Source organism: Panthera leo, chromosome A2, assembly GCF_018350215.1.
Source record: "Panthera leo isolate Ple1 chromosome A2, P.leo_Ple1_pat1.1, whole genome shotgun sequence".
In the NCBI taxonomy this organism is placed as follows: Eukaryota; Metazoa; Chordata; class Mammalia; order Carnivora; family Felidae; genus Panthera; species Panthera leo.
The window spans coordinates 25,476,136-25,488,355 of NC_056680.1; the positions used below are offsets into that span (position 1 = coordinate 25,476,136).

The following is a 12,220-nucleotide window of genomic DNA, read 5'->3' on the forward strand; positions in this document are numbered from 1 at the left end:
TAGCTGGCAAGATATCACAAGAAAAGAAAACTACAGACTGCTATCCCTCATGACTATAGATGTAAAAATCCTCAACAAAAATGTAAACAAATCAAATCTATCAACAGAAAAAAGGACTATATACCATAACCAAATGGGCTTTGTCCAAGGAATGTTAAGGTTGGTTTAACATCGAAAATGCAATTAATATGCCATATTAATAATGAACAAAAACCACATGACAATCTCCATAGATACAGGAAAAGCATTTAACAAAATTTAACACCAATTCATGATAACCATTCTCAACAAACTAGGAATAGAAAGGCACTTGTCAATCTAATGAATGACATCTATGAAAAACTACATCTAACATCATAATTAGACCTATATGTTGAAAACTACAAAACCTTGCTGTGAGAAAAATTAAAGAAGACCTAAACAATGGAGAGATGTCCCAAGTCCTGGATTGGAAGACACACAAAAAACCCCAAACTAACTGCATATTAACATAATCCCTATCAAAATCCCAGCTAGCTGTCCGCAGAAACTGACAAAGTGATCCTAAAATTATATAGAAATGCAAAAGACCAAAGAATAGCCAAAACAACTTTGGATAAGAACAAAATTAGAGGGGCGCCTGGGTGGTTACGTTGGTTAAGCATCCAACTCTCTCTCTCAAAATAAATAAATAAATAAATAAACTTTAAACAAACAAAAAAAGACTTATACTTCCTGATATCAAAACCTGCTATAAAACTACAGTAGGGGCAACTGGGTGCTCAGTTGGTTAAGCATCCAACTCTTGATTTCAGCTCAGGTCATGACCTCACGGTTCGTGGGATAGAGCCCTGCATTGGGCCTCTGACAGCACAGAGCCTGCTTGGGATTCTCTCTTTCCTTCTCTCTCCTTCTCTCTCTGCCCGACTCGTGCACACTTGCATATGCTTGCTCTCAAAATAAATAAACATAAAAAAAAAAAACCCTACAGTAATCAAGACACTGTATTAGTGTTGATTTTCCACAAAGGTACCAAGGCAATTCAATAGAAAAAAGACAGTCTTTAATAAATAGTGCTAGAGCAAATGAGTTGTCAACATGCACAAAAGATTATTTTGGACTCTTAACCCATATCATACACAAAGAATAACTAAAGTGGTTCGTAGACTTAAATGTAGGTGGTAACATAATAAAACTCTTAGAAAAAAACATAGAAAATCTTTGTGACCTTGGGTTGGGCAATGAGTTCTTAGACACAACATCAAAAGGTCAATCCATAAAAGAAAAAAACTGATAGGCTAGACTTCACCAAAATTAACACATGTTTATGGTTATCAGAGGTTAGGAGTAGGAGAAATGGATGAAAGTGGTCAAAAGGTAGAAACTTCTACTTATAAGATAAATTAAGTATTGGGGATTCAGTGCATAACATGATGACTCTCATTAACACTGTTGTATAGTATATTTGAAAATTGTTAAGAGGGTAAATCCCAAGAGTTCTCATTACAAAAAACAACATTGTTTTCCTTTTTTTCTGGTATCTGTATGAAGTGATAGATATTAACTAAACTTATTGTGGTAATCATTTGACAATATATGTAAGTCAAGTCATTATGCTATAAACCCTAAACTTACACAGTGCTGTTTGTCAATTATATCTCAATAAAACTTGTGGGGAAAAACACTTTCACACTTCAAAGATACCATTAAGAAAACAAAAAAAAAGAAGCCAAATACTGTGATAAAATATCTGTAAATCATATATCTAAAACCAGACTTGTGTCCAAAATACATAAAGATCTCTACAACTAAATAAGACAAGTAACCTAATGAAAAATTGGCAAAAGATTTAAATCAACATTTCATCCAAGAAGATATATGAACGACTAATAAGTAGATGAAAAGATGCTCAGCGCGACTGGGTGGCTTAGTCAGTTAAGCATCTGACTCTTGTTCTTGGGCCAGGTCGTGATCTCATAGTTCATTGAACTATGAACCTCATGTGGGGCCCTGTGCTAGTGATGTGGAGCCTGCTTGGAATTTACTCTCCCTCTCTCTCTCTCCCTACCCCACTCGTGCTGTCTCTTTCTCAAAATAAATAAACTTAAAAAAAATTAAAAAAAATAAAAAGATGCTCAACATCAATTATTCACGAGGGCAAAGCAAATGAAAACCACCATTTCAAACCCACTAAATGGTTATAATAAAAAAGACAGTATCAACTCCTGGGACGGAGATGAAGAAATAGGAACCCTCATACACTGCTGGTGAGAATGTAAAATGAGGGGCACCTGGCTGGCTTAGAAGAGTCTGTGACTCTTGATCTTGGGGTTGTGGGTTCAAGGCCCACGCTGTGGGTAGAGAGTACTGTGCTAAGCGAAATAAGTCAGTCAGAGAAAGACAAATACCATATGATTTCATTCATATGTGGACTTTAAGAAACAAAACAAATGAGCACAGGGAAAAAAGAGAGAGAGGCAAACCAACAAATGGACTCTTAACTATAGAGAACATACCGATGGTACGAGAGAGGAGGTGGGTTGGGGAATGAGTGAAATAGGTGGTGGGGATTAAAGAGTACACTTGTGATGAGCACCAGGTGTTGGTGCTGAATCACTATATTGTACACCCAAAACTAATAGTACACTGAACATTAACTGGAACTTAAAAACAAATAAATAAACTTAAAAAAAATTTTCTTAATGTAAAATGGTGGGCCACTTTGGAAAACAGTTTGGCAGTGTCTTAAAAAGTTAAACAGGCATTATCAATTCACACTACTTTACCAATGATTTTATGCAAAAGTTCCTCTACTTAAAGCCCCAACAAAGAGACTTTTTCATTGGAAAAAGACAATAAACAGTAGTCAACAATATTACAGTTAATCAAATAGTCTAGATTAATAGGACAAAACCATGAAAATAAATATCAATATTAAATTAAGATTTTAAAAAACTCTGTATCTTCTCAAAGTTAAGACTCTGGTGACTGCTGTGTTCTAAATTATCATTAAATCAGAGAGGACACCAATGAAATGGCAGGTGACTATGACATTTACAGAGTGCCATGAGTCAGGAACTGTTTAATCTCTCAGCAAACAAAGAATTTGAGGCTTAAATAGTCTGTTCTGCCTAAGAACACTAAGATCTGACTGCCAAGGTAAAGCTATTTACTCTTTCCTCTATTTCTTAAGGCTTCTAAGGATTTCAGTATAAGACTAATATTTGTAAATAGTATGATTTGAACTGTTATTGCTTGAGTCTAACATATCTATTTAGATTTAGGTATATCCCCAAAGGCACAGTTCATAAAATAATATTATTAAACAATAGTTCAAATATACCTGTGTAGGGGCACCCGGTGGCTCAGTGGATTAAGCGGCCGACTCTTGATCTCTGCTCAGGTCATGATCTCACAGTTAGTGGGATCAGAGCCCTGAGTCGGGCTCCATGCTGACAGTGCAGAGCCTGCTTGAGATTCTTTCTCTCTCCTTTCTCTCTGGCCCTCTCTGCTCTCTCTTGCTCTCTCTCTCTCAAAATAAATACATAAACTTAAAAAATTAAAAAAAAAACCACACCTGTGTATACTAAAAGAAGTCTTTAAAAGTAACACATCATAACATTATTTAAAAATATTTTCAGGCTTTCTCCCTGAGGTCGGGAACAAGACAGGGGATATCCACTCTTGCCACTGGTATTCAACATATTATTGGAAGTCTTAGCTTCAGCAATTAGACAACACAAAGAAATAAAAGGCATCCATATCAGCCAGGAGGAGGTCAAACTTTCACTCTTTGCAGATGATATGATACTCTATATGGAAAACCCAAAAGATTCCACCAAAAAATGCTAGAACTGATCCATGAATTCAGCAAAGTCACAGGATATAAAATCAATGCACAGAAATCAGTTGCATTCCTATACACCAATAATGAAGCGACAGAAAGAGAAATCAAGGAATTGATCCCCTTTACAAGTGCATCCAAAACCATAAAATATCTAGGAATAAATCTAACCAAAGAGGTGAAAAATGTATACACTGAAAACTTATGAAAGCTTATGAAAGCTTATAGAAAGCTTATGAAAGAAATTGAAGAGGACACAAAAAAAAAGGAAAAATATTCCATACTCCTGGATAGGAAGAACAAATGTTAAAATGTCAATACTACCCAAAGCAATCTACATATTCAACGTAATACCTATTAAGATAACACCAGCATTCTTCACAGAGCTAGAACAAACAATCCTAAAATTTGTATGGAACCAGAAAAGACCTCGAACAGCCAAAGCAATCTTGAAAAAGAAAACCAAAGCTGGAGGATCACAATCCTGGACTTCAGGATATATTACAAAGATTTAATCATCAAGACAGTATGGTACTGGCACAAAAACAGACACTCAGATCAATGGAACAGAACAGAGAACCCAGAAATGGACCCACAAAGGTATGGCCAACTAATCTTTGACAAACCAGGAAGAATATCCAATGGAATAAAGACAGTCTCTTCAGCAAATGGTGCTGGGAAAACAGGACAGCGACATGCAGAAAAAAGTGAACCTGGACCACTTTCTTACACCATACACAAAAATAAGCTCAAAGTGGATGAAAGACCTCAATGTAAGACAGGAAGCCATCAAAATCCTCAAGGAGAAAGCAGGCAAAAACCTCTTTGACCTCGGCCGCAGCAACTTCTTACTCAACACATCTCCGGAGGCAAGGGAAACAAAAGCAAAAATGAACTATTGGGACCTCATCAAAATAAAAAGCTTCTGCACAGTGAAGGAAACAATCAGCAAAACTAAAAGGCAACCAACGGAATGGGAGAAGATATTTGCAAACGACATATCAGATAAAGGGTTAGTACCCAAAATCTATAAAGAACTTATCAAACTCAACACGCAAATAACAAATAATCCAGTGAAGAAATGGGCAAAAGACATGAATAGACACTTCTCCAAGGAAGACATTCAGATGGCCAACGACACATGAAAAAATGCTCAGCATCACTCATCATCAGGGAAATACAAATCAAAACCACAATGAGATACCACCTCACACCTGTCAGAATGGCTAACATTAACAACTCAGGCAACAACAGATGTTGGTGAGGATGCGGAGACAGAGGATCTCTTTGGCACTGTTGGTAGGAACGCAAACTGGTGCAGCCACTCTGGAAAACAGTATGGAGTTCCCTCAAAAAATTAAAAATAGAACTACCCTACGACCCAGCAACTTCACTACTAGGTATTTATCCAAGGGATACAGGTATACTGTTTCGAAGGGGCACATGTACTCCAATGTTTATAGCAGTGCAGTCAACAATAGCCAAAGTATGGAAAGAGCCCACATGTCCATCGATGGAAGAATGGATAAAGAAGATATGGTATATATACACAATGGAGTATTACTTGGCAATCAAAAAGAATGAAATCTTGCCATTCACAGCTATGTGGATGGAACTAGACGGTATTATGCCAAGTGAAATTAGTCAGAGAAAGACATCATATGACTTCACTCATCTGAGGACTTTAAGAGACAAAACAGATGAACATAAGGGAAGGGAAGCAAAAATAATTAAAAACAGGGAGAAGGACAAAACATAAGAGACTCTTAAATATAGAGAACAGAGGGTTACTGGAGGGGTTGTGGGAGGAGGATGGGCTAAATGGGCAAGGGGCATTAAGGAATCTACTCCTGAAATTATTGTTGCACCATGTGCTAACTAACTTGGATGTAAATTATAATAAATAAATAAATTATAGAAAGTAAAAAAAATAAATAAACCTTAAAAAAAAAAGAGAGAGACCCAGCTCTCTACTATCAACTCAACATTGGCAATGTAGGTCCAGCTTACACCCTTCCAATAAATTAACACTGTTCCTTTAAAAAATAATAATAATAAAAGAAATACAGTTACTAAATTGTTACCATTAGCAAAATACTATATATCTTTTCCTCAAGGAAGGCACCTTTGACCACTTCCTTAATTAGTACCAGTGCCACAGAAATTGTATAATACTGGTTTTGAAACCTAGCAGAGAATTTTGTGCCAAGTTGAATAATTCAAGCTTCTACAAGGTTTTATTCAAATAGTATTGGAAATCCCCGTTTAATTGGGTTTATATGTATACAAAAAGTAGCTCAAATTTTTAAGGTTTCATTTTGTTATAATTCATTCCACGTTTATAACACTAGAAGTACATTTGTTAATAGGAGAACATGATGGGTTACATAATTTTAGTGGGAAGTTACTACGCTCTTCTCTTAAGGCCTTTATGCAGTCTGCCTCCAAAAAGGTTACCATAAACATAATTAAAAAGTAATCAAGAGTTTATAAACAAAGAGGAAGAAATTATCCTGCTTAGCCACATTACATAGTAAAAACAGAACACTGAGTTTATACTTTACCTGCAGGTTTAAGGTCTCCTATTCGAATAATGTGTGGCCAATGCTGGAGTGTTTTTGCAAAAAAAGGGTTGGTTACTCCTAATATGACTGAGGGCCTACATAAAAACAAAACAGAAACAAAGTGAGAAAAAGACAAATGCTCCATCAGTGAAGAATAGTTTATAATTTCTTTAGATTGAACAACAGATTATCTTTTCCTTCACTCCATGCATTACATAACAACTAGATGCCAGGCACCATGTTTAGCCCTAGACAAGTAAAGATGGAAAGACATGGTCTTCCTAAAAGCATACAGGAAGAAACGTATGCATACCCAATCACAATGCCACAGATTAGAAAATGGTGATGGGGGTATCAAACATACAATAATTACAAAGGAGAAACTGTATCTATCAAGAGGATTGAAAGACAGCTTCACTAAAGAGATGACATTTGCACAAAGATATGAAAGATGCACAGAAGTTCTTTCCCAAATGGATAAGGGAGGTAAAGGTGATGCAGGAGAATAACTAATATGTGCAAAGCAATGAAATGAGATGGTGGAGTGCCTGAAGAACTACAAATAGCTCAGTATTTCTACAGCACAAAGCAAGAATGATGAGTGAGTTAGAAATGAAGGTAGATGGCTGGATGCTGGCCAGATTATTAAGTACCAAGTTAATATGCTAAGAAGTTTAGAAATCTTGTAGGCAAACAAAAGCTAATAGAGAACCAAGCGGAAGGATGCCACATGAATGAAAATGTAGGAAGATCACTCTAGGAAATCTGGAAGGTGTCCTACAAAGACGGTAAGAGATTTAGGAAAAGCAACAGCAGACATGACAAAGACTGGAGACAGTTAGGCTGAGAATAGACTTTTGGAAGAAGATAACAAATGTTATTATGAGAGATATTTTATGGTGTTAAATTGACAGAATTTGGTAAAATTTGATGCGGGGCATATAAAGAAGGAGAAATTTATGACAATTTTACCATTCATGAAAATAGGAAGGAGCATGGGTTTAGGGAAGAAAACAAGAAGACAGAAAGAATTCAGTTTGTACATGTTTAGTTTCAGTTGCCATTAATATACCTAGGTGGTAAAGTGATAAAAAACAACAACAAAACCCTGGACATATAGGTCTGCACCTTGCAAAGATCTGGGCTAGGCAGATAAATTTCAGTCATTGGTATACAGGTGTTAACAGAGTCTGTGGGTAGAGATAAGATAGCTCAGAAAGAATCATCAGTGTGAAATCAGATCCCAGAACACAGTGCTGGAGAACACCAACACTTAAGGTGCTGGCAGAGACAGAGACATCTGCACAGGGGACTGAGATGCACCACCAGGCAGACAGGTGAGAGTGGTGTCAAAGATTAAAATGCTTTCAAGTTCAACAGCTTAAATGTTATTAAGAAAGAGAAGGCAGGGAAAATAGGACAATAATGTGCGCACAGGGTTGGGCAGTGAGAGGGTCTTGATGACTCTGACTTCAGTGGAAGTGGAGAAATCAACCTGTGGGTGCCTGGGTGGCTCAGTCAGTTAAGTGTCTTGACTCCTGGTATTGGCTCAAGTCATAATCTCACAATTGTGAGATCGAGCCCCACGTTTGGCTCCACACTGACAGCACAGAGCCTGCTTGGGATTCTTTCTCTCTCCCTCTCTCTCTGTCCCTCTCCCACTCACACAAGCATGTGCACTCTCTCTCAAAGTAAATACATAAACTTGAAAAATAAAAAAGAAATCAACCTGCAATGGACTGAGAAGTAACCAGAAAGCCAAGAAGTAGAGACAGTACGTGGAGATTTCTTGTTGTTGTTGTTATTCTAGAAATTTCACTATGAAAAGAAGGTAAGCAATAGAGCAGGAGCTAAGGGGGAAAGGGTAAGATAATTTTTTCCCTTTAATATATTGGGAAGAATTTTGATGTTTCCATGCCAATTCAACGAAGAAGAAGGAAAAGGAAGTTATAGAGCAACAAGAGATAACAGAAGGCAAGAAAACAGAACTCAAAGTATAATCAGATGGCTATTGATGACAATACATCCTCCACTAATAAATAAAATCATTGAAAAGAAAACAAGTTTGACCCTTGACATGTAGAAGTATTACAAGCAGTTCCTCAAACCTTCCTTTACAAAATCAAGATGCCAATGAGTTCAAAATTTAATTTTACATAATTTGGTTATATAGGAAATACTTGGTCAATAAAAATTATTTTGTTTACTCACGGGGCTTGAGTACGAGTAGTATATTCTTTGAATTCGCTATCATGAATAGTGAAGTAAGGTCGGAAGTCACTGAAGTACTTTAATGGAGAAATACAGCTGTGGAGGAAAGAAGAACATTTTAAACAAAGGACACAGAAATTAAAGGCCCTACTCAATAACTATAAAACATCAATAACACACAGTATACCCACATGGGATTACTTATTTCAGTAAACAGCAAACTTATTTCAGGAAATCAGAAAGACAAATGGAAATACATAATAATATGGAATGGAGTATTGAAAGAACACAGGACTTGGGGCAGAAGATGGGTTGAAATTCTGGCATTACCATTCCCTAGTTACATGTCTTTTACTAGACACTGACCATTCATGCAAAGTTGTCAGGTACCAACTTTGCGTAAGTGAATGAATGTTTCTTGTTCAATCAATCAAAGCAAAAAAACCCCCCATGGTTCCAGCCCTCCTAGAGCATGAATTACTTATCTCATCCATGAAACGGGGCTATAATGAGCACCCTTCTTATAAGAGAGGTGTTGTCTGGATCAGTACAATGAGTGTGCAAACATAACACAGATGGAAAAATGCTGCAACTATCACCATCAGGAACCAAATATACTCACTTCACAAGCGCCAATACAGTCTCTGACGACTCTGATGGTGACGGTGCCATGACCACGAGGGGCTCCCCCAACAGGACCAGCTCCCAAAGCATCTGACTATGAAGGAAAACTGGGCAGAAACACCTAAAAGGTGTTTATATGGTAGAAGTATTATTTTCCAACCCTGTTTTTTAAGTTCTTAATCATTCTAAAAACTTCATACTGATATAAATTCTTCCAGCTATTTGTACCTTGTTGTGACATACAAATTCATTTAGAATACGGTGATGCATAAGTCTCTTTAGTCCACATAAAAAAACATATCAATTTGACTCATTCCAAGTTTTAGAAAATGAAATGTGATATATTGACACAGAATGGCTGACAAATAATAAAAGCACATAAAATAATTATTAAATTATACCATATGGTAGATTTATTTCATCAATATTGCTTTCTTACATTTGAATTTCTGTTGTAAAATTTTGAAGAAAACAAGAAAAATCAATTTTCCAAAGGATATTTATTGGATGTAATTAATTTAAGAGCCAACGCATTCAATGTTAAAAAATGATGGAAACAAATCACAAGGGGGAGTTCGAAGGCCAAACAACAGAATGATTTCCTGGGCAGATCCTTCCCTTACAGAAATGCTGCATATTTTTATAGTAGCCCTGGAACTAGATGGAAGCCTATCAGAACAGAGCTCTGGCACACTACTCAGCTTCAGACATTTGGTAACTTTTACTTATTTAGTAATTTCTTCCATTAGGGTAACAACTTTTCCTACTAGATTGGAGGAAAAAATTCTTATCTATTTATAAAAATCATAATCAATCTACCCAATTAAAAACATATATACACACAAGAAACAAAGAAAGGCAGAAAGAAAGTCTCTTTTGTCCACATTAAAAACCATATCAATTTGACTGATTCCAATTTTTAGAAAATGAAATGCAACATATTGACACACAGAATGACTGACAAATAATAAAAGCATATAAAGTAATTATTAAATTGTACCATATGGTAGACCTATTTCATTAATATTGCTTTCTTGCATCTGAATTTCTAGTGTAAATATTTTGAAGAAAACAAAAAAAATTAAACAAGAAGGAAAGAAAGAAAAAGAAAAAAGCTTACATGCAAAAATATAAAACAGATTTGTGGAATGGAAATTAGGGAAATTTAGTTTTAACTATTCAAAGGCAAGAATACAAATGTGAAGGAAGTGCAAAAACACCCAAAGCAAAATAATAAACAGTTCAAGGATAAGACAAACAAGCTCTTCTTCCTCTTCCTTTCCTAAACAATTCAATCCTAAAACAGAACATGGTGCATGGTAGGCATCTCTGCCAGGAGAGAAACGAAGACATGATGGCTCAGAGCAAGGTGTGAGGGCTTATGTGAGATAAGGGAGACGTTCACATGGAGAAGGTGACTTGCTGTGGGGCTGCTGGAACCCAAACGTGGTGAGGAAGGTGTACATGTGTGAAGGTGATCTGGTTTGAGATGACAGGCCAAGAAGTGTGAGGGGCCTGGAGGGGCAGCCTGGTATGAAGTGTCAGAGCCAGAGTGTGTTGAAGTTGTCCACGGTAGAATGTAAGAGCAGGGGGAATACGGTGTGTGCATGGAGAGGTGGTCTGGGATGAGGTATAGGAGCACTGTAGGGTAAGGAGGGCTTTCCTCTGGGGGTTGGCCTAACATCGGGAGCCAGAGCACAAGCAAGCATATGGATAGGGGGCCTAAATGTGCAATACAGAAGCCTAACTGGGGTAGGAGCATAACCACGTGGGGGGAATCTGGCATGGAGCACAGCCTGAGAAGGTTGAGGAAGGGTATCTATGAAGGGCAGGTGGGTGTGGAGTGTCAGAGCCCAAGTTGGGTAAGAAAGTCATCTGCACGGAGGAGAGGGTTTAAGCAGCAATGAGATACTGGTTACTAACAAGGACTGATCAAATAAGTAAATAAATTAAGAATAATAGGAGGTAGTTCCTCACAAAGGGAAAAGAAATACCAATATAGAAAGAAAACTAGAGTGAACCTTGTCTTGTAGGATTGGAATTGGGGGTACTGGTGTGACTTTAGGGTTTTCAATATATTCAGATATAGAAATACATACGCAAAAATGTATACGTATTATATATGAGTAGGTACATATGCATCCCTTTACAAATATATATGTATGTATGTGTATACTCCCTAGCTCTGTCCACTGAGAGGGCCTAAAATCAGTGATATTCCAATAGCAATGAGCTCAACCAGTACCCAGATTTTGGCTTCTGAATCCTATTCTCCACTAAAAAAAGTGAAGGCTTTTCGAAGAAATGGGTGATTCCAGGGCTAAGGAAGAAAAAATACAAGAAAATCTTGGCACCCAAGAAAACATAGGTCCACGCAAAAGCTTATATACAAATGTTCGTAGTAGCATCATATGTAACAGCCAAAAAGTAGAAACCATCCAAATATCCTTCAGTGAATTAATGGATAAATAAAATGTGGTATCCACACAACAGAACATCAAAAAGTGAATCAAATAATGATTCAGGCTACTGCATGGATAAACCATGGAAATGATTTGCTAAGTGTAAGCAGACACAAAAAGCCACGTATTTTAGGATTCTATTTATATGGTATGCCCCAAAGAGGCTAATCGATGGAGATAGAAAGTAGATTAGTGGTTCCCAGAGGCTGGTAGGGGAGAGAGAATGGGGAATAACTGCCACTGGGTACAGGGTTACTTTCTGAAGTGATGAAAATGTTCTAGAACTAGATAGCAGTAATGATTGCACAACTTTGTGAAATACAGTAAAAACCAGTGAATTGTATATTTTAAAAGAGCGAATACTATGGTATGTGAATTATATATCTTTTTTTAATTAAAAAAAAAAGATAAGCTTGGCACATTTTATACTAGAAAGCAAGGAAGTGTTTCAGGGTGCCTGGGTGGCTCAGTTAGTTAAGTGTCCAGCTCTTTGTTTCGGCTCCGGTCACGGTCTCATGGTTCATGAATTTGAGCCT

The 12,220-nt window shown here is 36.9% G+C and overlaps 1 protein-coding gene across 4 annotated transcripts in view; it reads right to left on the bottom strand.

Moving 5' to 3' along the window:
• Positions 1-12,220, bottom strand: part of DENND6A (DENN domain containing 6A) — a 64,861-nt gene that overhangs the window by 14,122 nt on the left and 38,519 nt on the right. For all 4 annotated transcript variants that reach the window (XM_042929749.1, XM_042929748.1, XM_042929750.1 and 1 more), the window contains 3 exons: positions 9,221-9,343; positions 8,599-8,694; positions 6,388-6,482 (listed from right to left, as the gene is read on the bottom strand). In XM_042929749.1, coding sequence (XP_042785683.1) covers positions 6,388-6,482; positions 8,599-8,694; positions 9,221-9,343 — 314 coding nt within the window. The remainder of the gene's footprint in view (positions 1-6,387; positions 6,483-8,598; positions 8,695-9,220; positions 9,344-12,220) is intronic.